This window comes from Ursus arctos, unplaced genomic scaffold (assembly GCF_023065955.2).
Source record: "Ursus arctos isolate Adak ecotype North America unplaced genomic scaffold, UrsArc2.0 scaffold_16, whole genome shotgun sequence".
Taxonomy (NCBI): domain Eukaryota; kingdom Metazoa; phylum Chordata; class Mammalia; order Carnivora; family Ursidae; genus Ursus; species Ursus arctos.
In genome coordinates this window covers 526,693-552,627 of record NW_026622830.1, presented here as the reverse complement: position 1 = coordinate 552,627, position 25,935 = coordinate 526,693, and the positions used below count along the sequence as shown (strand labels likewise).

The 25,935-nt window shown below is 57.2% G+C and overlaps 1 protein-coding gene across 4 annotated transcripts in view; it reads right to left on the bottom strand.

Moving 5' to 3' along the window:
- Positions 1–73: 73 nt before the first annotated feature.
- Positions 74–25,935, bottom strand: part of ZBTB46 (zinc finger and BTB domain containing 46) — a 67,923-nt gene continuing 42,061 nt past the window's right edge. For 3 of the 4 annotated variants that reach the window (XM_057312413.1, XM_048222320.2, XM_057312411.1), the window contains exons 3-5: positions 24,996–25,280; positions 7,341–7,516; positions 74–3,553 (exon numbers count right to left, since the gene is read on the bottom strand). In XM_057312413.1, the coding sequence (XP_057168396.1) occupies positions 3,179–3,553; positions 7,341–7,516; positions 24,996–25,280 (836 nt within the window). In that variant the 3' untranslated portion in view covers positions 74–3,178. Of the gene's footprint in view, positions 3,554–7,340; positions 7,517–14,850; positions 20,613–24,995; positions 25,281–25,935 lie in introns of those variants that run through there. The other variant, XM_057312412.1, reaches the window with a different exon arrangement.

Genomic DNA, 25,935 nt, shown 5'->3' with positions numbered 1-25,935 from the left:
TGGTGGGTGGGCAGACCGGGGAGGCCCTGACACGGGAGGAGGGGACACTGTGAAACACGCGTGAGGCGTCGGCTTGAGCAGCAATTTCCCAGTTTATTGAAAGTGGAAGCTTTGCAAGAAGGTGGAAGCTGACCGGTCACAGGAAGGAGACCCCCAGGCGGGCCCAGAGCTCGCCCCGGCCACCTGCCCTGTGGCTGCAGACCGCAACAGCTGCGATTTTCTGCCAACCCGTCACCCAAGTCTCTTCTCCCAAATATTAAACACATCTCCAATACAAACACAGGTTTATGATAATATAAAGTTGATATAATATAGATTATCCCCAAGGGGAAAAAAAAAACAATTTTCAAACACTGCCCTTTTTTGTCTGTTTTTTGTTTTTGTTGACAGGTTGAAAGCATGTTGAAAAAATAAATATTTAAGAAAAGCACACACAGCACCCTCACTACAAGTAGTTCTGAAAGGGCCACGTACAAAACACAATATAGAATCTAAAAAACAACCAGTAAGTATGGCTTTCTTAAGCGTTGCACATGTCACAGAATGAGCGAAAATAAGATTATCTTTCATCATATTGCAAAAAGTTCCAGTTTCTGCATTTTCTCAGAGTTTCTTTTTTAAAAAGGAAGATGTGCAAAGTTGGAAGGAGTAGCCGTGTCTCGAGTCGAGGTCCCTATTCAGTCCTGGCAGTGTTATGACTGTTCCCCAAAACCCAGAGTCCAAATTCACAACCTGGTCGGGATCCAGAGCTTGATACAAAAGTCGTACGGGCTCCCTGCCCCCCACCCCGAAGAACTCACCACTCAATGGACTGCATTTTCCACTTTGGTGTTGCAAACACCAAAATACAGACAGACACAAACAAAAAAGTACAAAACGTGAAATGTAATCTACACCTTTCCTCTTCATAAAAAAATATTTATTAGTTTAAACATTGATTTAAAAAAAAAAACCAGTCACGTAAAAAAACCCTTCATTACACGTCTTTTCCCTCCACGCCTCCTGAGAGGGGATGTGTCCGGCTCCATCGGCGGCAAACTGCGTGGGCGGGCGAGCCTGCGCAGCACGCCTGGCGAGCTTGGGGGGCAGGAGTGGGGCCCTTGGTTTTCCAGTACAGTATTGGTTTTAAGGAAGAGAATGCCCCTGTGGCACTGACAGCGACCCCCCCAGAAAGGTCAGCAAGGGTGGTCCAGAGCAGGGAGCGAGCGGGTCAGAAAGAGCGAGATGTCCTGAGTGCGGAGGCAGAGGTGGCCCAGGGTGTGGGCAGGACGGCCTGAGCGGTGGGACCAGTACAAACCCAGAGACACTGTTGGTAGCAAAGGTCTGGTTTCCAAATACATTTATAAGAAAGTAGGTCTGTTTAGAAAAGGGGTCAGAAAGTCAGGGAGGTACACAGTTCGGAGGGCCCTGGGAGGGGTGCAGCCCGGGGCCTCACTGGTGAAGGCAGCAAGGGAAGTGTGTCCCAGAGCCCCTTGCGCTGGCCTCGCCCCCTCCCCCCGGTGTCAGGAAGAGCGGGCAGCGCAGCCCGCAAGGGCTCCCCACGTCCCCACGGAGGACAGGCGTGCGGGCGGCCGGCGGACAGCTCCGTGCGCGGCCTCTAACTGACGGTACTGAAGACAAGCACAGAAGGTCCCCACAGCAGCCGCGGAGCCGAGCGCTCCAGGCCGCCACTGGAACCTAAGTTAGGGGCTTGTGGGATTCTCCTTTTTCCACCTAAAAAGAATAGCTGTGACACGACGACTACAGCCTGGTAGAAGCTTACAGGCCATGGAAAAAGAGAACGTAAGAACACTGTCTTCAGCGGGGCTCGCGCTGAGCCCCCGAGGAGCCCGTGCGCGATGGGCCCCGCCTGCCCCTGAGCCGTGCGGGCGCAGGACGGAATGTCTGAGTAGTGAAGTGTGGTCGGGAACAGCCTTACCGGGGAAGGGGACAGACCAGTGCGGGTCCTGCGGCCCAGGGCAGGGTCCTCACCGCAGGGCCCTTGCTTTCCACTCAGAAAAAACCAGAGTCGTAAAGAGGCGGTGAGCTCCTCTACAGAGACAACAGGACTGACAAGCTAAAGGAAAGACAACGCTAGGTTTCGTCACGTCGGAAAAATAATGCCAAACAAAGTAATTGTATGTAACTACCTCAAATATGTCTCTGACGACTTAAAAAGTTTGGTTACCCACGTGGGGAGGTGTGAGCAGCACACGGCAGTCAGGGTCACCACCTCCAGTGTTAGCAGCAACAAGGCAAGGGCGCCCAGGAGGGGGTCAGCAGGAGTGGCCTGGGCACGAAGGACGGCAGAGCCGAGGGGACGGGGCCGCCCCCGGGCTCCCCAAGGAAGTGCACGCGGAACAAAGAGCCCAGGCGCCCCAAAGGGACCTGAGTGGCCAGCAGTGGGGAGCGCTGAGCCCTGCACCAAAGGAGCGTGGCACGTCGGCCCCCACCTGGCTGCCTCCGCTGGAAGATAGCACCTGGGAGTCCTCGGCCCCTGCAGGGGCTTCTGCAGCTGTTTTGTGTGAAGCACCAAAGCCCAGAGGCAGGAGGGCCACGGGGCTTTCTGTACACTGGACCTGGATTCTGCCACGACAGCGGCGGAAGGCTGCGGTGGTGGCCGCGGGCAGTGACCAGGCTGCTGAGAAAGGGGGAGCAGAGCAGGGGGCGGGGGAGACTCCAGCACTGGACATCGGATGTATGCAACACCTTCCTTAACATCCCTCGGACCAGTGGCCTCAGGGACCACGCTCATGACCCCGACCAGCCCTGACCTCGACCTGGCCATCGGGCCATCGTGCATCCCGAGGCCAGGCTGGCCACACGGGCTCCCTTGATGCCCTATCTACACGTACCTGCTGGGGACCCTCCCTTTGTCCCCGCAGACACGAGGGAACGTGTGCTCTCCCTCTGCTCAAACCCACCCTGTGCCCCCAACGTCCTGTTCGGTCCCGGAGCCCTTACTTGCTGGGGTCATGCCTGCTTCGGAGCCCACGGGGCCGGTTTCTGTGCGTGTGTCTGGGGGGCAGGGGCAGGATAAAGGGGGGGTCAGCATGGCCTGGCCCCAGGCGAGAGCAGATCCCTAGAAACACACACACACACACACACGCATACACACGCACACGCATACACACGCATACACACGCACACGCACAGTGGAGGGGTGGCTCTGCCACGGCCCCCGCCCCCAGCCCGAGACCTAGGAGATCCAGGAGAAGTCCTTGTCGGGCGCCCCCGGGGGGCTGCCGGGTCCCTGCGTCGAGTCCTCGTCCTCCTTCTCAGCCACCAGCAGCGTGTCCTCGTGGGCCAGGCCCACCTCATCCTCGTCCTCACACAGCTCCTCCTCTCCCTCCCCCCGCGGGTCGTCGGGGTCCTCCAGGTAGGGCCCATCACCAGGGAACAGCTCAGGGGAGCCCTCAGTGCCACCGCCATCCAGGGGCCCGGCCTCGCCTCGGCCCGCGCAGTCGGCACACACACCATGGCGCCGTGAGCCGTGCTTGATGCCCACGCTGGCGGCTGACATGAACACGCGGCTGCACAACTTGCACACGTACTTCTTGTCCTTGCTGTGGACCTGTGGGGGGACGGGCGGTCAGCGCAGGGGGACGGGCGGTCAGCGCGGGGGGACGGGCGGTCAGTGCGGGGGGACGGGCGGTCAGCGCGGGGGGACGGGCGGTCAGCGTGGTCAGCGTGGAGGGACATGTGGTCAGCGTGGGGGGACGGGCGGTCAGTGGGGGGGACGGGCGGTCAGTGCGGGGGGACATGTGGTCAGTGTGGGGAAGGGAGATGGAGTGGTCAGTGCGGGGAGATGGGACGTCAGTCCGGGGGGACATGTGGTCAGTGAGGGAGACGGGGTGGTCAGTGCAGGGGGGATGGGAGGTCAGTGCGGGGGGACATGTGGTCAGTGCGGGGGGACAGGCAGTCAGTACGAGGGGATGGGAGGTCAGTGCAGAGGGACATGTGGTCGGTGTGGGGGACAGGTGGTCAGTGTGGGGGACGGGCGGTCAGTGCCGGGGGACATGTGGTCAGTATGGGGGGACAGGAAGTCAGTGCAGGGGGACAGGCAGTCAGTGTGGGGAGACAGGGGGTCAGTACGGGGGGACGGGAGGTCAGTGCAGGGGGATGTGTGGTCAGTGCAGGGGGACAGGTGGTCAGTGCGGGGGGATGGGCAGTCAGTGGGGGGGACATGTGGTCAGTGTGGGGGGACGGGCGGTCAGTGCGGGGGGATGGCGGTCAGTGCGGGGGAGACAGGTGGTCAGTGTGGGGAAGGGAGATGGGGTGGTCAGTGCGGTGAGACAGGAGGTCAGTCCGGGAGGACATGTGGTCAGTGAGGGAGATGGGGTGGTCAGTGCAGGGGGGATGGGAGGTCAGTGCGGGGGGGGGACATGTGGTCAGCGCAGGGGGACAGGCGGTCAGTGTGGGGGAACAGGTGGTCAGTGAGGGGGGACAGGCGGTCAGTGTGGGGGACAGGTGGTCAGTGCGGGGGGACAGGTGGTTAGGGTAGGGAGAAGATTGCAATTTTCATTCCTCATATTTTCCTGAATTCTCTGGAATTCTAGAGCAATCAAGTAAATAAAAACATAACCAGTGGTGTCATGGTGGAAAAGCTTTGCTGAGCTGTGTCCTTCCTCCGTACCTGGAACAACTCCTCACTGATGGGTCACTGTCCCAGGGGCTGCGCCCTCAGAAGGGACCCCTTCACCGTCCTGGGCTGAGGGCTCCTCTATGTCCCAACTCAATGGCTCCACAGACGGCCATGAACAGTCCACCTTCCCCGTCATACCCTTCCACAAACCCCAACCACGAAGACCACTACTCAAAGGCTCACTGCTGATCAGCGTCCACAGGCTGGGCCCCCACATGTTCTGATTCTAGAAACGGAGCCTCAAACAACACAGTCCCCAGGACCCTCCTGTGTCTCTTCTGTTTGTTGTATTTTAAACCCAGGGCTTCCTCGACCCTCCCCCAACGGAAACTGTTCTGAGAGCAGACCTGGCTGGGCCGTGGGAGGCAGCATCCACGGAGGCCCCTCAAGCCCTGGGGCTCCCACGCAGGGAGCTGGGGGCTGTGCCAGGACACCCGGGAGCGACAAAGGCGTCCCAGGGAGCCACTTGGCCAGCACCAGATGGCTGGGCACCTGTCCTAACAAACACATGGAAGGAAGAGAGAGGGAGGATGCGGGCACCATGGCAACCCACGGCTCATCCTCGATGGGAAGCCGCTCCTGAGACCCCACCGTCCAGAGGACTCCTGGCAACACTGCCCCAACCCCTCTGTCTCCCCTGAGTCTGCACAGAAGGGACACCGAGTCCCCTACTGCCACCTGCTGTCAGCAGACGCTCAGCTGCCTCCTGGGGGTCAGGGGCCCCCCCGACAAATTAAAGGGGAAGACACAGAGCCTCTTCTCAGAAAAAGGCAAACGTGCACACGTGTTAAGTACATTTTCAGGGATTTACAATCCTCCATGAAGCCCAAGCAGGACCCCAGGATGGAAATCTGGCCCCATCCAAGGTAAACAGGCAGCGACCACACAGAGCCTCAAACGAGACCAACATCTTCCCAAAGCAGTAATGTGGTTCTGCTAAAGAAAAGCTGTCATAGCCCACGTAGTGACAACCTTCCAGCACTCGAGTGTAACAAACAAGCCACCATTCATCTCCGAGTAGGAACAACGTGGGCAACGCAGTTTCTGTGGTAACATGAGCCTCTGTGGCTCTCGGGGTGGGCTCTGCTGAAAGGGGCATACTGGACAAAAGGGCAGCTCTGCAGTCGGTGGCATCAAGTCAGCCGCAGCTATTGCCCCACAGACCTGCCGTCCAGGCTGGGGCTGCCGCTTCCCTGCTCTGCCGGACCCCATGACGGGGACGGGGCGGGGGGGACACTGCAGGCTGGGGCTGCCGCTTCCCTGCTCTGCTGGAGCTGACTTGGAACAACTTGGAGCCAGCGTGCCAAGGAAGTGACCTCATGGCAGGACACGAGGGGCTCAGGGCAGGGGTCCTAGCAGGGGAGGAAGCACTTGCCAAGGCCTGGTTGGAGCTTGCCAAGGCCTGGCCAAGGTCTGGGGCGGGGGGTGATACAGCCCACCTGCTTTCTGCACCAGTCTCAGGGGCTGGAGCTTTTCAGGAGAGATGGGGGTCAACGTGGTTCCACCTACTCACTTGGCCTTCCCACCGCAGAGCGGAACCCACTTTAGGGCTTCCCATGGCCTTCTGGGCACCCAACATCATCATCCCACCTTCCCGGACCTCTCAGCCCAGCACAGAGTGGGCCCAGATGACCCACATGGACCGCATGCCAACCCCGTGCTAATCCTGTGATGAACCGCATGGACCCCATGCCCACCCTGTGCTGACCCTGTGATAACCCTGTGATGACCCACACTGACCCTATGCCTACCCTGGGCTGACCCACGCTGACCCAAAGCCCACCCCGTGCTGACCCTGTGATGACTCATGCTGACCCCATGCTGACCTTGTGATGACCCACACGGACCCCATGCTGACCCTGTGATGATCCACGCTGACCCCATGCCCACCCCATGCCCACCCCGTGCTGACTCTGTGATGACCCACGCTGACCCCATGCCCATCCCATGCCCACCCCATGCTGACCCTGTGATGACCTATGCTGACCCCATGCCCACCCCGTGCTGACCCTGTGATAACCCTGTGATGATCCACGCTGACCTTACGCCTACCCTGTGCTGACCCTGTGCTGACCCATGCTGACCCAAAGCCCACCCCGTGCTGACCCTGTTATGACTCATGCTGACCCCATGCTGACCCCATGCTGACCCCATGCTGACCCTGTGATGACCCATGCTGACCCCATGTTGACTCTCTGACGACCCACACTGACCCCATACCCACCCTATGCCCACCCTGTGCTGACCCTGTGCTGACCCATGCTGACCCCACGCCAACCCCATGCTGACCCTGTGATGACCCACACTGACCCCATGCTGACCCTATGATGACCCACACGGACCCCATGCTGACCCTGTGACGACCCATGCTGACCCCATGCCCATCCCATGCTGACCCCGTGATGACCCACGCTGACCCCATGCCGACCCTGTGCCGACCCTGTGATGACCTATGCTGACCCCATGCCCGCCCCATGTTGACCCTGTGATGACCCATACTGACCCCATGCTGACCTTGTGCTGACCCTGTGATGACCCACGCTGACCCTGTGACGACCTACCCGGACCCCATGCTGACATGCTAACCCTGTGACAACCCACGCTGATCCCACGCCAACCCTGTGCTGACCCTGTGACGACCCTATGATGACCCACGACAACCCACGCTGACCCCCACGCTGAGCCAGAGCCCCACTCACAACCCCACCCCACTCACCAGCGTGTGCCGCTTCATGTGCTCCCGCCGCGTGAACTTCTTGCCGCAGATCTCGCAGGGGTAGGGCCGCTCCCCCGTGTGGGAGCGCATATGCCGCTTGAGGATGCACTGGTGCATGGCCGAGAAGCTGCAGTAGGGGCACTTGAACTTCTTCCTGATCACCGTGAACTCGTTGACTGAAAGACAGCGGTCCTGCAAGTCAGTGTGCAGCCCGCCCGGCCCAGCAAGCCCCTGCCCCTGCCCAGAGGCCCCCACCGAGGGCCCGCACGCCCAGGCCCGGGGCCCGCGCTCTGCCGGGGCCGAAGGTCAGAGGCCACTGCTTCCAGCAAACACGTCCCGGACACAGCCACTATCTTACACATCAGCCTCCGAGACACGGCGAGGTCCGCCTAACAGAGAACAGAGCTGTAAAGACACGCAAAGCCGGGGTTCTGTCCCCAGCCCGCAGCTCTGCGCGTGGCCACAGGCTGCTGGAGCCCGGGGGCCGCAGGGCTGAGCCGCCCCCTCCAAACACCTGCAGGCCGGCGGCTTTGCCTCTTACTCTGCCCGGAGGGAAGGTGCTGCCTAAGCAACTAGTGGACGCGGCTGAGCGAGAGGCCTGGTCAGCCCCCAACATGCAACAGGATCGCCGAGGGGCCCCTGGCTCGAGGTGTGGCTCGGCCGGCCGTTCTGCCCACATTTCAGACAGTGATGCCATGGGCCCCTGAGGGGTCATCCCCGGGGCCAGCTCGAGGTCACTGCGGGGGCTGCATTCCACGCCAGGATGCGGCCACATCCTCAGAGGCGTCTCGCTCCACATGTCAGGTGGTCTCCTGGTGGTAGTCAAGGGGGTTGGGGTCCCATGCACCAGCCCCACCATGCAGGGCTCCACTGGGCACTGGGTACTGGCAGCTTATCCGGAGTGTGCCCTCGGCACCACAGTCGCCCCCTCTGGACCATGCACAGCATCCACCCAGGAGCCCCATTAACCTGAAGGCCTGAAAGCAGTCATCCCAGACTGCACCGGGATTGCTGGAAGCAGCCAGGTCCTGACATCTCGCTTCCTGCTGTGCAAGGAGCCTGGTGGTGCACGCCTGTCTAGATGCAGCTTCCCGGGCCACACACCACCCCACAACCTGGACAGCACCTGACCAGCTGCACAGGGCACCAGCACCCCGAAGACAGACCAAGGGTCCCCACAGTCAAGAACACTGGCCCAGGCCAAAGTCAGGTTGCTGGAATGAACCCCAGAAGGGATGTCGACACTGTCAGCCAGTCAGTCTTCTGCTGGGTCCTGAGACCCCTACCAAATGTCCAAGTGTGGCAGGTCCTGGCCACAGTCACCACTGCCCCTGGAGGTGCCCAGAAGGAGGCAGAAAAGAAAACAAATGCCCCAAAGTGACACAGCCCAAGACAGCACGACCCAGGAAAACTGAGGCGACTCAGAGCCTGGGCCCCTCTTGCTGGAGGGAAGCAGACAGTCTGCTGGAAGGATAACCACCTCTGTCCTCACAACCCTGGGCCACCCACCATGCCACCCAGAAGCAGGGACCCTCACTGCCATCTCCGTGAGCCATGCCCATGGCCCCCAATTTCATCCTGCTGGTCACACCCCAGCCACGGGCACGTCACCATGGAAAGGACACCAACGGGGCTGAGCAGCATCAGGCACACTGGCCCTGGACTCCCCCGTGCTGAGCTGGTCCTCACCCCTGCACCTCTGCTCCTAACACACGCCTGCTTAAATGTGGGGAGACACTAAGTGTTGCTCTCTGTTCTATGCCCACCGTGGGGCTCGAACTCACAGCCCCGAGATGGACCATCACACGCTCCGCTGACTGAGCCAGCCAGGGACCCCAAAGCAGTCTCTGCTCTCTCTCTCTCTCTAGTGTTTCTCTCAAGGACCCTTAAAGGGCCTTTATTTTCCAGCGAGACCATCCACGAGCGATGCTGTGAGCCCCGTCCTCCCACCGTGGGCCCGAGAGCTCTGGGCGCCGGGGTGAGAGTCGGTCCACACAGGGACACACTCCCAGGACGACCTCTCTCCATCCTCAGGCCATGACAGCCCCAACACTAGGCTGTGTGGACTTAATCACAGTTCACAAGGACAGCACTGCCCGGAGCCTGGCCACCCGCTGGCCTCGTGGTTTCTATGCGCATAAAAGGGTTGCCACATCCCCACCACACCTCTCTCAGAAACCTCAGTCCTGTCCAAAGGAGCAAAGCATTTGCTTACAACTGGGAGCTTTTCACGTGCGTCTGCTTGCACGTGGGCACGTATGCATGTGTGTGCGTGCGTGTGCACGGGGGGAGCTGGGGCTGGGAGGGAAGGTGCAGCTGTGGGGAGACGGTAAAACCAGAAGATCGTAGAGAACACAGAAGGCACGCGACAGCAGGCAGGAGCCGTGGAAAACACCCGCATCCCACCCACGAGGATCGCCTCGTTAACAGCGAACCATTGGTCCTTGGAGTCTCTTTTCTATGCGTAAATTACAGACTGGAATTAGGATGTTACACGGAACACATCCCACTAACACGCGGTGGCCTGTCCACACCACCCCTGCACGTAGTCCACGCGTGTTTGAGGGGTCCAGGCTGACCGAGTGGAGACCCCGCTGGGAACATCCAAGCCGTTTCTGTTGCCGGCCGCCATGAACAACGAGTCCGCGAGGTCCCTACTAAAGGGTCCGCTCGCCGCTGGTCACCTTCCAAACTCTGAGAAGGGGCGCAGGCCAAGCTGCCCCCCGCGCAGCTGTCCCATCTGCTGGCCCTGGGGCCGAGGTGCAGGGAGGACGCCCGGAGCCATACCAGGTGTGATGGACGTGGTCCCCGCTGTCGCCATACGTGCTCGGCAAGCCTGGGCCCCGGCTGGGGAAGAGAGCTGCGGCAGAGTTTCTGGGCGGTACCTGCAGCCAGAGAGGAGCCGCCCCTCCTAAGGGAGGGCCTCGAGCTGGGGCGGGGGCGGGGGGGGGGGGGTTGCCGGATGCGGCTCAGGCTGCGGTCCCAGGCGAGGGGCTCCAGCACCCCCACGGCGGGACCGGAGACAGGGAAGGCCGAGCACCCGGCACACTTGACGTGGGGACGCGCACGAGGAGCTCTGAGCCACAGGGCACGTGCGTCTGTCTGGTCGTGCCAGTCACAGCTGGCAATCGATCCCCAAGGAGGAAAACCTCATGCTCGTCCTGAGGTAGCCATGCCACCCTGAAGCCCAGGCTGGGCGGGGCCCGCGTCACCGGCTCTCCACCCCCACTCCACACTGGTGGCTCTCTGAGGCACGGTGATCCCGCTTTTCATCTGATCACCAAATAAAGCAAATGCACCACCCACTCTGGGATGGAGAAGGAAAAGAGGAAATGAACTCTTACGTTATTTTATTTAAAACAACCTTTTTTTGAGAATGTATTTATTCATGGCTTCTATTCTGCTTCTATAAACATGAAAGTTAAAATGCTGAATTATGTATTCTAGCCTTCTGTATTTAACAACTCAGACTTCCACGTGGAAAAAAAAATTGATCTCTGTGCAGAAGTGCTGCATTTTTTTCCCTAGAAAAATAATCTAGAATGTGCCGGCGTGAGTGTGGCTTGTCGCTAGGGACCCTCCCGGAACCCGGGCATGCCGACCGGGAACAGCCCGCACACGGCTACAGGCACTTACAACGCACACTTTCTGAAGTCACCCTGTGATGATGACGGTGTTTTCTTATTATGTTAGTTTCCTGCCTCTGCGGGAACACCACGAACGGGGCAGCTGAAGGCAACAAAAATCTACCCTGTCACGGCTGGGAAGCCAGAGTCTGAGACCTCGGCGTCGCAGGGCTGCGCTCCCCCGGGAGGCTCCAGGGCGGGGGTCCTTCCAGCCCCTTCCAACTCCTGGGGGTCGGGAGTCCTGGGCTTGTGGCCACATCTTCCCATCTGTGCCTCCCTCGTGTGGCTTCTCCTCTGTGTCTCTGTCTCTCCTCTTCTGTCTCTCTCTCTTTTTTTTGACAGAGAGAGAGCACACAAGCAGGGAGAGCAGAGGGAGAGGGAGAAGCAGACTCCCCACTGATGGTGAGTCATTGAAATAACGAGAAAGCACAAATCCTATTCAACTGAAACAGATGCTCTCTGCCAACCTGTCCGAACCCCTGAACTCCATGCCTGGTATCCAGCGCTCCAGCACAAGCAGTGAGCTTAGGATCCAGAAGCCGGATTGTGCAGAATGAGCAGCCCAGTAACATGGACTATAATTCTGCAGAAATGTATGTACAGGAACACTGCCCGCGGCCACCTGTCCTTGACCCCCCTGCCCCTCGCAGCCCCGCGGGAGATTCGGACCTGCCGTAAGAGCCGCCACATGAGCCAACGTTCTGGAACGATTTTGCGATAACGTCAAAGCCTCCAAGGAACCGCTAGTGATGCAAATGGGATTTGCAGGTTGCGGACAGCGGCACAGGGGAGCTTCCTCAAGAAGGGCACGCGAGTCTTTACAACCACCCGGATTTTTATCCTTCCTCCCACCGCCATTTCCAAAAGACTGCACTTCAAGTGCATTCGAGAAATGGATCCAAACATGAACCCCACTTCGTTTTTCCGTTTACAAGTTTACTAGGCTGTCAATTACTTTGTGTCAGAATATAGTGAAGTGCTGACGCGTCCAAACCATCTCCTGACGGTTTCCTAACCTTCCAGGAAGTGCATACAGCCGACTTACGCGCACGGCTCGGTGAATGTTCACGTCTGCACAGACATCAGGACGCTGCGCGTCCCAGCACCCCGAAGGCGCCCCCTGGCCCCCCCAGTCCATACCCCCCCCCCCCAGGCAATGACTGCCCTGCCCTCCACCACATACATTTGCTTCAGGTCTTGGTCCTTGTGGGATCGTACACTCGGGGTCGGCTTTAGTCCCTCAGCACAGTCTGCGAAAGTCCCCACGTGGCTGCCTGGAGCAGCGGCTTGCTCTGGTTTGCTGCTGGGTGGTATTCCAAGGTCCGACCCCGCGACCCCGCGACCCCGCGCTGAGGGGCACCCGACCTGATGGAGCGCAGTGCTCAGATGGCTCTCAGACACGTCTTCCGCTGAACAGGGCTCTCGTGTCTGTTGCACGTACACCTGGAGAGGAAGGTCTGGGCCACAGGGTCCTTGTACGTTTCATTTTGGTAGATGTGGCCACGTGGCGTTCCTCGTGGCCGCACCAATTTACATTCCCTCCAGCCATGCAGGAGCGTCCCAGCTGGTCTTCTCTGCGCTCCCGCCCTGCCGTTCCATGAGGCTGTCGTCTGCGTTTCCCGTCCCCTGAAGACACTGGGCCACTGGTAAAGTGCTTGCTCGTCTCTTCCTTGAGTCACTGAGTTGCCTCTTTCTTACATTTTTGAAGTTATATGTATTCTGAATATGACTCTTTTGTCAGATATATTTATTGCAAACATTCTCTCTAGCCTGTGACTGGCCCTTTTATGCTCTTAAAGGTATCCTAGTGGAGAAATTAATAATTTTAATGATGTCCTCTCTATCGAGTGCTCTCCACGACCTGCTTAAGAAACTACCACCAAGGTCATGAAGCTATCGTTCTAGGTCTTCTTCTGCAAAACCTTTTACTTCTTATAATTAGGCTTATGATCCATCCCAAATTAATTTTTGTGCTTGGTGTGAGTAAGAAGTCAAGATTCGTTTTCTCCTCGACGTCCAGCTCACTCGGAACCACATACTGAAAAGCCTGTCCGGCCGTGGTGACCAGCAGAGGCGCCCCCGCGCACGGCAGGGGTGCCCATGGTCTGTTCAGACTACGCTGTGGTCGGCTCGCCTGCCGATTCCTGCAACTCCGTGGTCCGTGGGTCAGGTAGCCTCTTCCACCGCCCTCTTGCCCAGCTGTCTGTGACAGCCACGCCTTCCCCCTGTGTCCTGATGCTTACACGTCGGGGGCCCCGGGAGAGCCCTCCCAGGGTCGGCCAATTCCAAGCTAATACATAGCTTTCCTGCAACTATGCGTTCCACATGCAAGCCAACTATCAAGCTGCCTTATTCACCCCAGCACCAGACAACCAGGGGTGGTCCCCACGCCGTGGAGCCACTGAAGTCAGTCAACCGGCCACCTGAAGCCCCCTTGCTCTGGACTACCCACATGGTCCCTTCGGTCCCGAGGAGGCCGCAATCCGGGCCCCTGTGCACACTTTCCCAGCAAAGCCGAGCATCCCCTGGCCCTCCGTGCTGTGCCTCCCGCCTCCCGGCTCCCGGTCTGGCTGTGTCGTAAGGAATTTGATGTTTCCCCCAACTTCTCAAATGTGTTGGCATAAACTGTTCCCACTACTTTCTTATTGTTCTAACATCTACAGGATCTCAGTGGTGATCTCCTTTTCATACCTTTTATTTACAATTAGCACTGTCTTCTGTTCACACTGGTCACCTCTGATAGGAACTCGGGAGCTCGTGTTAATCTGTTCGGCTTTCTTCCCCGTTCTACCGATGTCTGCTTTCGACTTCACGGACATCCTCTCTTTCGTGCACACCTGCTTACTTTCGGTTTAATTTGCTACCCTTTTCCTCATTTCTTGACCCAGAATCAGACTAAGTGCAGCTGCAGGCACGAGGTCCTTCTGCCAGCTTCACCCACAGCGTCCTGTGGGTCCTGATGGGCTCTCTTTTCACGTCACTCAGTGGAAAATATTTTATCATTTCCATTGTGACTTATTCCTTGACTCGTGCATTATTTAAAAGCATGTTGTTTGATTTCCAAACATTTGGGGGATATTCCCGTATCTTTTTGCTGTTGATTTTTTAAAAATCATGATTTGACTGGGCTCAGAGAAGACGCTGATTCTGGTGAGATCTGCGTTGCAGCTGCGAGATCTTCACACTGTCAATGTTTTCAAGGGCATCGGAAAACTGCACTGACTCCGTGTAAATTTCAAATTAGTTACTCCTTGTTACAGGTCAGCCTCTCTGACCACAGACGGGACATGTCTACACAAAGTCGCAAGTTGAGTCAAGGAAGAGAATAAAACCTTGTGACTAGATGAGCTTGTTACAGAAATTCGGGGTCATTCAACATCTGGAAGCCGCTCAGATCTTCTCCATCCTCACTGATATCTGTCTGCTATCCCATCGATCACGGAGCAAATGTGTCAAAAATTCCCCACCGTAACGTGGATTCGTCTTCTCATTTGACTGCGGTCAACTTTTATGTCCTGTAGTTTAAAATTAAGCATATGCACGTTTAGACCCGTTACATTTCCTACGGAACTGACTCCATCATTATGTGAGGTCCCTCGAGTAATAACTCTTCAGTTTACTCTGATATTAAGATTAAAAACTTCCTTTAGGGGTTTCCTTGGTTTATCTTTTTTAAAATTTTTAAAAATTTATTCATTTGAGAGAGAAAGCTCACGTGAGCGAGAGCACGAGCAGGGGGGCAGAGACAGAGGGAGAAGCAGACTCCCCATGGAGCAGGGAGCCCAATGGGGGACTCGAACCCAGGACCCTGAGATCATGACCTGAGCCGAAGGCAAACACTTCACCGACGGAGCCCCCCAGGCGCCCCTCCTTGGTTTATCTTATTTATTTTTTCGTTTTAACACTTTCTGTATTTTTATTTATGAATGACATCACCTACAAACAGTAAAGTTTTTTCAAAGCAGATTTTTTCATCTTTTTATCGGAGGGTTTAGTCCATGTGCAATAATGGACACAGCCGGGTGAAATCTACCACCTTAATATTTGTTTTCTTTTCGTCCTTTATCCCTCCCTACTTGCCTTATTTCAAGAGAGTTAACTAGATTCCATGTTTTCTCTTCATAAGCCCTTGAGCCGCGCTCTCCGATTTCTGCCGCTATTCACGCAACTTCACGAAGGACGCCGGAAGCCTTCAACAGTCAAGCTCCTCCATCCCAGACCCTTTGCGCTGTTAGCATCTTGCGTTATACTCTGATCTCTGTTAAAAACCCCGTAGGAAACTCTAAATGTAGTTTTCAATGATCGCGATGCTTTCCTGCCACTCGCACGGCCACTTCCGCACATGGTTGGGGGGCCGCGCGTTCCCCGTCTGTGTGCGTGCACGACACGTCTCCACTCGGCTCCTCTGTGAAGAACACCGTGGCAGGTGTGCGGCCTCCCTGGGACTCTGCTGACTCTGTCTGGCTCCCCGGGAAGCAGTGTCTTCCTCCACTGGCTGCTTTTAAGACTCTTCTTTTTGTCGTTGGTTTCCAGTAGTTTGAAGGTCATGTGCCCAGATACCATTTTCTGTTTGGTGTTCATTCTGCTCGGGGTTTCCGGAGCTCCTTGAATCTGCAGGATGGCAACTCTCTTCAGCTTCGGGAAACTGAACGGCCCCGTTTCTGCCTCTGTCCTCAGGAAATCCAATTACACATGCATTACACACTTTCACCCAGCTTCATGTGTCTCTTTGCTTTTTTCCATTCTTTTGTTTTCCTTTTTTTTAAAAAAAAAGATTTTATTTATTTGTTTGACAGAGAGTGAGAGACAGAGAGAGCACAAGCACGGGGAGCGGCAGAGGCAGAGGGAGAAGCAGGCTCCCCGCGGAGCAAGGAGCCCAACGCGGAACTCGATCCCAGGACCCTGAGATCACGACCTGAGCCGAAGGCAGACGCTTCACCGACGGAGCCCCCCAGGCGCCCCTCTTGTGTTTCTTTCCTACAAGCTTCAGCACGGACATTTCCATTCTTCCAGTTCACTAACCCTATCGTAGGTCGTATCCAGGCCACTGTTCGACTAGGAATGACTTCTTAACTTCAGACATTGTATGTTCATTTCCAGAATGTTCCTTGAATGTGTCAGTACCGGGTGTCTTCCCGTCTGCTTTCCTGGCTGGGATTCAGGCTCAGGCTCTGCGTTTATGAGATGCAGGGCGTGGCAAGGACCGCGGTGGCACTTCACAGGCTGCCACTCTTCCGAAGACAGTCAGGCTCTTGTGTCGTTGCTGCTGCTGCTTCTGCTGAGCAGACAGACTCGGGAGGGTTACCGTCCCGCTGCGGGGCTTCACTCCCGTTGCCGTCGGGGCGGTCGAATTCGGCTTGGGTCTCACTCTGAGGGACTGACCCTCACTTCAAGGTGTGACCCCTCCAGGGTCTCCGCTGAAAGCCCAGGTGTCTCCCTTGTTTTGTCGTTTTTAAGTTGTATTTATTTACATAATCTCTGTACGCAACGTGGGGCTGGAACTCACTACCCCGACACGAAGAGTCGCACGCTCCTCCAACTGGGGTGACTGCTGCCGCCCCTGGGCTGTCTCCCTTGTCTCCTTGACCCTCCCTGGGCTTGAACGGCCCCCTCTGTGCCCCAGAGCCACGCTGCTGTGGAAAGCTCTGCTCTGCTTCTCTCCGTGCCACGGCTGTTTTCGCTGGGACTCTGGAGTGTTGCCCTGTGGAGGCCTCAGAAGCTGAGAGGGCTCGCGTGCAGATTTGGGGGTTCCGTCTCTGTGGCTTCTTGCTTTCTGAGATTTGCTCCTCCGGCCCCAGCCACCTTCGGTGCCCTGAAGGACGCCCTCCATCCCCTTGCCACAGAGCACCCTGCTGTTCTGTACGTCGCCTGTTTCCTGCTCCAGGTTTGGGAAATAGGCCGGAAACACATCTGGGGTGAAAGCACAGCCCTTCGAGTCCCACCTGTGCTGGTCAGTCTCCAGGGTGTGTGTGTGTGTGTGTGTGTGCTGGCCAGATTCTCAAGTCGATTCTGCCTGGAGAGTAAGCCCGATACAAGCTGTCATGGTTGAAACTAGGAGTTCAGAAAGTTTTCAAGTGTTTTCTTTAAAATAACTCAATGACTTCTCCCTAGCGCCTGAGTTCCGTGCCAGTGCAAGACCAACAATACTCAACACTAGATCATTTAAGTTTGGGGGTTGTTTTTGGGGGGGTTGGTAAACACGACACCCAACGTGGGGCGTGGACTCACGACCCCAAGACCAAGAGTCGCGTGCTCCACCGACTGGGCCAGCCGGGCGCCCCCCGACCCCATATTTTAAATGCAATCTAAGTTAGTAAGTTAATGTCCCTAAGTGGGCAGCAGTCTTCATTTCATGCACACACACGCAACACCGAATCTCTGGCGTCTCTCGTTGGCTACCGTGCGAACACGGCAGGGACACGGAAAGGCACAAAGTGAACACGGATGTGGAGCATGTTTTGTGCCGTAAATACACCCAAGGAACAGCCTCTTATCACTGAAATTCTCTGTGTTCAAGAGAGATTAATGTCACATATTGAGAAGTTTTTGAAAAAAACTCTCTGAAATCAATCATGAGCCACAACATTTCAATGAGAAATTCAACAAAATATAACAGATTACATCTCTAAATACACCTGCTGAAAATTCCACGTTAGACGGCCGCCCAGTTTTACGGGACACAGTGTGAGATGTACGAACCAAACCAGACAGCTATCCATTCTGAAAGAGTTTCGTGCGCCCCTTCCCGTTGGACCACCTACCACAGCCTCCTTCTTTCTTTTTTCTTTTTACAAACCTGTTTCTTGCAGGTACTATGGAACCTGTCTGAAATGTTTTAATTGTTTTAAAATATTTTTAAATTTTTTTAAAAATTTTTAAGCAATCTCCATACCCAAAGTGGGGCTTGAACTCACAACCCCGACATCAAGAACTGCGTGCTCTACCGACTGAGCCAGCCAGGCGCCACAACGGCCTTAACATGTCAACAAAAGCCTTTCGGTACAACAGCACAGACCGACACCCCCAGTGCCGGTGCCCTTGTGAGCCCGCCGGTCCACACTGCAGCACCCGGGGAAAGCCAAGTGAGCAAATAAAAGGAAAAGCAGCCACAGGGCCTCTGAGTCCCCACCCAGTGAACCCAGAATGCAGATGTCTACACAGGCCACCTCTGCCACGGTATGTCCACACTGAGACATGAAATCTCTGAGACCTCACAGCTCAAAGAGCCCATCGTGACCATTCAAAAGCAGATGGGGACTTACTTAAAGCCACAAGACACTGGATCTCTTGGAAGGGTGACCTGCACTGACTGGTCTTTCAACACGTTGGCAACGATACCCTAAGCCTCTCTGAAAACGGTTTTTCTCCGTCTTCAGAACTTGCTTAATGGTAAAGCCTGCAACAAATGGTCATGGCAGGGGCAGCTGAGACTGCTCCTAGGCCACACCCAGCCACAGCCACGGGCAGGGTGTGGCCTGGAGAGGGTGGGGGGCTGCCTGTCAGACTCATGGGGAAGGACCTCTCTCCCAGAAACCAACCCACATCTGCCTCTGCCGATTCCAGATGCTGGAACGGCACAGCCTGCTTCCTTCCTAGGAAACCACGTGCTGCATGGCAAACGTGAGCCTCGGGGTCCTGACATCCCACCACACCACAGCCACCTGCTCCGTGTGCGTAAGCAGACACGGAACCTGACACGCCCAATGAAGGTGGACAAGAGCAAACACAAGGTGCTCTTTCTGAAAAGACGCAGAGCTTCAGTAATTCTCCACCAACGCTGTCGCCTTGGGAGACATGCCCTGCGACACACATATCAAGCACATCGCGGCTAGGCTTTGTCCGTGGGTTTTTCCAGATAGAATGGGGTCGGAGCTACTTGGCTCCTTTTTCCAGGGATGGGGACCTGCTTTTCTGCCCCCACAGCTGGCAATCCTACAGGGTCCTGGTGAACACAAGCCCTCGCCGGGAGGCTGGAGACACACCTGTCCCGCGGGCCCACCAAGGGGCCCTGAGAGGCCTCCGCCAAGGATTCAAGAAGCGCCAGCTTTTAAGTACACGCCAACACCTAGTCCCAGCTCCCGGCAGCTGCCCCCACCTGACGTGGTTCTGCCATCACCCAGTGGCCACCGAACCGGAACCCCAGGCCTGGCCGCAGCAGAGAGGCACGTGGAGACGTCTGCTCCCACGCAGACAGAGGTGTCAGGCCAAGCCTCTCCAGCCTCAAAGCTATCCTACGCAGCACAGGCATCTGCTTCCATAGTGTTTCCCTCGCAGCTCCTTCGCTGACTTCACGGTAAGGCTGTCGGAGCTCTGCGTGAGCCCATCAGGCCTGGGGAGGGGCACTGGCCACGCCGCGTGCGGGAAGAAGGCCCCAGGCATCCTGGGCAGGCCCTCGGCCCCCACAGAGACCCACCCAGGTGCCAGCCGGGGCCAACTCCAGAGGAGGCCTCGCTGTCAAGCCCAGGGCTCCAGGTGTCAAGGGGCATCGATCTAGAACAAGAGACAGACAAGTTACAGGTGTTCAGGAGGCGATGACACCACCTCGTGCCAGGCCCCTGCCCTGTCACCACGAGGACAACCTGTCCCACATCTGGGAGAGAGGCTCCCGTTAATTCTCAATGGACGGACACCCACAGCAAAATCCTCGTTAACAGAACACAACGTCTCCCACCAAAACCACCTTGTTGGAAAAGACCACGTAGGAATCATTTAATTAATTTCAAAGTCCAAAATATGTGGTTAAGCTCTTCTTAAAGATTTATTTTTCTTCAGGGAGACAAACAGACCTAACAGACCTTTCTTTTATAAACAACCCTCTGCCCCAGGAACAGGAAGGAGATTGTTCTGCGTGACCTTCCTGAGGCCCCAGAGGCCCTTCATCTGTGATCGTCACACAACCACCCAGCACTGCCTGCAAAGCCGCCTCAAGACCAGCGCGGGCGTCCTGAACCTGTTGCCGTCCGAACCGAACGTCTTTCCGCGAGGGGAGAAACTCCTCAGAGCAATCTCGTAAATATAAAAGCATACTACTATTTCGATTTATCTAAATACACGTTTATATTCTATAAACACGGACAACGAGAAGCACGGCACAGGGAGCACAGTCAATGGTGTGCGGTGACAGACGGCAGGTGCACCGTGCTGGGCACAGCTGTCACCTGAAAGTCACGTAACACTGTGTGTCGACTGTGCAGACACGAGTGGACACATATAACCAACTTAACTCCATGTAACGGAGTAACAGTTACTGTTGCAGAAGCTGGGTGCTCCCCACCTGGCTGGCTGAGCATGGAGAAGAGAGAGTGTGCACAACGGCGTCTAGCACGGAATCTCGTTATGACCCCTGAGCGCGCCCAAGGACACGCCAGGGACACACCAGACCCGTGCCGGGGACGCCCCTGAGTGCACGCAGAGTTTAGCGCACGTGCGTGCTGCTGGACGGGCAGCTGATCCGGGCTGCCCGCGACGTGGCGGCCACTCTCACGTCTTACCTGGGCTGGGGGGGGCAGTGCTGTCCTGGGCTTGGTCTGGCCGTTCACCAGAGTGGGCATCCCGGGCTCTGAGTGGAGGGTGGAGGGGCCAGAGGGAGGGGCTTCTGCTCTGCCATCAGCATCCCCCCAAGAGTGAGTCGGGCTGGTGCCAGGCCCTGGGGACACAGGAAACGAGTGTCACCCACGGGAACGAACACCAGGGGGCGGGCTTGCTGCGGAGTTCCAGAAGTGCCGCGCTTGGTCTTGCTGCTGTGAGGGGAGCGCAGCCGTGGGGCAAAGCCTGGGTCTTGCTGGAGGTGGGCGTTTGGGTATTTTTATCCGCTCGCCACCCCCAAACAGCAGGGGTCTCCGCATGTGACTTGTTTGGGGTGGGGGTCTCTCTCCCAGAAGCAAAATGATTACGACAGAGGGTTCTAGCACGGAAAGTGAGGACACATGAGAACATGGAGCACGCGCACACCTGTGGCCTTGGGAAATGATCTTCTGGAAAACACTCCAAGATGTGTCGAGCTGGCTATTTATCTAAAAGTGTAGTGACATCATCCAACGCGCTTTTGCAAAAAGTTATTTAAAATTCTAGTGTCGATCCAGATTTTCACACACGGTAAGAAATCATCTTTAATCCACAATCAGAACAGAAATCAGCTCAGCTGTTTCCCGCAAAGTGCTCCTGGACGTCCGGGCCAGCCCGTGGACACAAGGGTCAGGAAGGGACAGAGAGCCCCCGCCACTGCTCCCCCAGGATCTTTCGAGCATTCCCTCCCTGTGAAGAGCAGGAGAGAACTCGGCACATCGTTCTAGTCAGACAGGACAGCACCAGCTGTGACTTAGGGGACAGACAGGACAGCACCAGCTGTGACTTAGGGGAGAGCCTCAACTCTTTTTCAAAAGTAGTGTCTACGAGTCAACAGCGACAATAACCAGGGATGACGCTTTTCGGGTCGGAGTTACCTCGGATGTTGGAAGGACGTGGCACCTTTACGAGACACTCACCCTCCTGGACCCACAGAGAGCCGGCTTCCCTTCCCTTTGTTCCCGGGAAATCAAGCAGCGACCCAGGTGCGTGAGGCATTTCTCGAGGGTCCAAGAAGGCGAAGCCCATGTCAAGGTCCCACCCAGATCCACGCACACTCACAAATACAACTCGTAAAACAGAGCTACGTGTTAAGCCACGGCGAAGGCTTTTCACGGTTTCCAATCATTGAACAGTGACTGAGAACAGGCAGGGTCCTCACCTACCACTGGAAACGTAATAAAAGTAAGAGAATCAAGTTAAGCCAAATCAAAATAAAAAGTACAAAAGGTTCTTTAATCAGTTAAAGACCGTGGATCTGGAAAGAAACCATGTGCTGAATCTAAGAGCCAAGCCCATGTGATTAGACCATCAGACCTTCCCTAGAAGGTTCCGGACCATCCGGAAAGGTGAATGCCGGCTGCTCATCGCGGCTTGAGCACCGCCTGCACAACCCCTGAATTTAAACACCTGCAAACCGTCATCCCTCTCTTTCGCAAAACTGCCACGAGCAGACCACGTTTGTGCCCCACAATACTCCCCGCCTCAGGAAGACCGGCAGAATCGCGACGGGCCTCGGGAGCCCCCACACTGCGCGCCCTCCGCGAGAGCTGCTTCCCATTAAATAACGCATCTTCCCGTTTCTCCGACGACGAGCCCACGCCTGCTGGGATGGAGATGCAATTTGGGGCACTCCGAAAATTGTAACGGTGGTGAGCACGAGGGGGAGGGTCCCCGCCCAACAAAGCAGGAGTGCCCTCGGTGGGGAGCGAGGCTAGAAACGTGCGACCAAGTTGCCGGAGCCAGGCCCTGCTGCACCACATTCAGCTGGACGGAAAACCTGCCCGTGCCCACGAGGCCATCTGGAAACCAGCAGTCGTGGCAGAGAGGCGGCCGGCGCGGGCTCTGTCGGCCCTGACGCTTCACCACGAGCGCTTAGAGAACCTGCCTGTGAACCGGGCGGCACGGAGCAGACGGACGGACGGACAGCAAATGGAGTCGCTTCGGCTCCTTCTTGCGATCTCATAATACGTGGCGGTGGCTCAGGCCACACGGCTAATAGCGCCTCCGTGGGGACAAACGTCTCCGCAGCAGGCGTCCGGACCGCTTGCCACAACCACGTCTTCGCCACAGGACGGCAGCTCAGCCTCTGTCTGCCTGACTCCGCAAGGCGGCCCACCAGGGACGGGGGAAGGGGGGCAGCTACGATGGCGGGTGACCACAATGTTTTGGGAAACAGAGTTTTTATCTGGATATTTTCATTCTTCATTTTAGTATATACCTGGAAACAGACAGACTTTATTTAGGATGTCAGAAAACAGTATTTTTAAATAACCCATTTTCCCACCAAGTTCTCTGGCCCCTCTGCCTCTGGTAGGTTCTTACAAGAAAAAATGGGAAATTTAGAATACTAAAAGTAAGGAGGTTAAAACATCACAGGAATAACAAAATACCAAAACCCACTGGGTGACTTGACCCGGAATTAGTCACAGATGTACTAAAAGTAAACAGGAGAGGACTCTACTTCCCAGCTCCCCCCACTCCCTGCAAACTGGGAAGAGTCTGACAATCACACGTGTCCAGAGCACGCCCAACGTCAAGATGGGTCAACACACGTCCAGTGGCCCACACTCGAAGAGGAAGCTCGAGGAGAGAAGCCCACCCAGGACAGCCAGCCCTGCGGCTTCGCTCCGGTGTGAGACCTGCTGCAGAAGGGCCTGGGGTCCCGGGGAGGGGCCCAGACAGAGGGGCCCAGCAGGGGTGGCCGGCGGTGCTGCACCAGGAGCGGGGTCTAGACCCGGTCCAGCACGGTTCCCAGCACAACGCACCAAAGGCCTTTCGGACCGGCCCACACTGGAGGCAAAGGCTGGCAGACGGAAGACAAGTGAAAAGTACCGAAAATCACCCCTCGCTCCAAAGTCACCCGTGACGGCCGAGGCGGGCACTGGTCTGGCCCGCCCGCAGCCCATGACGCGTGGCGCTCAGACGTGCATTAGGAGTGTTACGGGGGCGCCGAACGAGCGAGCCCCACCTCTCCACACAGCCACAAACTCCTGGTCGCATCCCCAAGAGAGGCACAAACCTGCCCAGTCGACCCCCGGTGCCCTGGGATCGCTCAGGCCCAGCGGTCTCGGCCGGCGGCACAAGGTCTGACGGGAGGTGGGGCGGGACCCACGTTTGGGAGCACGCGTTCAAGGGCTCACAGACGCTACTCTGTCCTAAACCCACAACAGCAGTGTGATGCATTTTCGGACGGGGCAATGAGGCCCCAACAGTCTTTAAAGCATGCCCAAAGCCAAGCAGCGCGTCCACAAGCACCCAGCGTCGGTCCAACTTCACAGCCAAGTCCGGGAACCGAGCACGGCGTCAGGCTGCTCGGACGGCGGCCTGGGCTCTTGACGACGTGCCGGGAAATGAAGAAACAGAAGCATTGCTCCCACTTGCATCTTTATTGGCCATAAGCACACGTCATCGCTCCAACACAGAAACTTAGGGTATTTCAGCGCTCATGAAAACAAAGTTGTAAAAGCACCGTTTTTTTTTTTTTTAATTAGAGTAAAAATGAAAACAAGGATGCACGTCCCCAATCCCCAACACAAGAGCCGGCTTTCCTTCCTCCGCGGTAGTCGGGAAACCGCTGCGTCCACACTGGCTGCCACTCCGGCCCACCCACACACTCACACCCGCGGCACCCCTCTGCACTCGGGGCCTCCCATTGTGGGGTGTGCCCCCCGCACCTCGCTCCCTCCGGCACCCACGGTGAGCACCAGCCAAACAGCACGTCCCTCCTTGGACGGCCAGAGACCCCGTGCAGGCGACCGCCACGTCCACACACGTCCCCAGAACGGATCTTCAGGGCATCTGTGGCTCACTCCCGGGCTGGCGCCCAGCGGGCTCACAGGCCCTTAGAGGTCAAGGGCAGACGCCCTGTGTCTTGTCGGGGGAAGACAGTCCCCGGGAGCCCGCTGCTGGGCTGCTCGGCCGCACCTTCCGCCGTTTCTCGGGTTAGTCTGTCATTTGCTCCCGGATCACTGGAATTCGGCTGGAGACACTTAAGCAGTAACAACACCCAACTCCTTTCAGAACGCTCGCATGCAACGGGCATTATCTAGCGGAAACAAAGCAAGGATATGCGAACGTCGCTCCCACTGCCAGGGAACGGGCACAAAGGCGGGGACGAGGGCCAGCAGAGGGAGCCCGCGCCTGTCCCTGCGCACAGGGCCCTCGTCCGGCCCCCCTTCCTGACTCACCCGGGGCTCCCGCTTCCAGGCCCCGCACTTATAAGCTCGACAAGGCTGCTGGCTCAGATGCCTCCATTTCAGTGTGACACGTTCGAACAAACACTTGCTGTTGCCCTAACAACCACACACGGAGCACCGTGTCCGCCGGCACGTGGGCCCTGCAGGCACAGCCTCCTGAGCGACCCGCAGCCAGTGCAGCCAGATGCCCCACAGCACAGGTCCCGACGGACGCGCCCCCCTCCCCCGCTGCCTCATCTCCCCCCGGCGCTCCTTCCAGCACTTACGGGACAGGGAGTGGGCGCCTTTGGGCAGGTAGTCCAGCAGCAGGGAGCTGTCGTCCCCCAGCACGTCCGCCTTGAGAGACAGCAAGCTGTTCTTGCTCAGGAGGGCCGCCCGCAGGTTGGCCACGGCGGTGGCCTGGTGCAGAGCTTCCTCCTTCTCCGGCGTCAGGGGCGGGCCCAGGTAGCTGGCTTCTCCTCCCAGGAGACCCTCGTCCACGTGGCCGAAGAGCTCAGCCCTCTCCCCGCGGCTGTCGGAGCTGCTGGCTTCGGTGACAGTCAAGTCCGCACCTGGGAGAGGAAACACACGCAGGTCAGCTGAAGACTCTCCAAGAGGGAAGTGGACACATGAGGGACGAGCTTCCTGACACCCAGCTGCCGGTCCCGTCCTGCCAGCCGACGCCCCTCACCTGCCCCGGCACAGTGGTGACGTCTCCGCCGAGGCCTCGGGGCGGGGGGGTCCGCTCAGAACATTGGGGGTGCCCCCTCCCCAGACAAGAGGACGAAGACCCGCTCGAATGTCTGCTCTGGGGCTGAGCGCCAGAGCCCGCGGCGCACGTGCGGTACTTTCATCTCTCAAAGACAACGCGACTCAGAATTGGATCCACGACCCCACAGAAGAGCTAAAACCACGAAACTCTTAGAAAGTCTCCACACTCCCGGCTTGGGCAACGGGCTCTCAGACAGGACATCGAAAGCACAAGCAGCAAAACAGATGAACTGGGGCTCTGTCAAGGCGGAAAACTTCTATGCCTCAGAGAACACCCAGAGAAGGTGAGAAGACAGGGCGCCCGGCCCGCTCAGTCGGTGGGGCCTGCAGCACGTGACCTCCGGGTCGTGAGTTCGAGGCCCCCACTGGGTGGGCCTACTTACAATGAAAGAAGGAAGGAAGGAGGGAGGGACGGAAGGAAGACAGCCCATGAAAATATCCACAAATCCTACATCT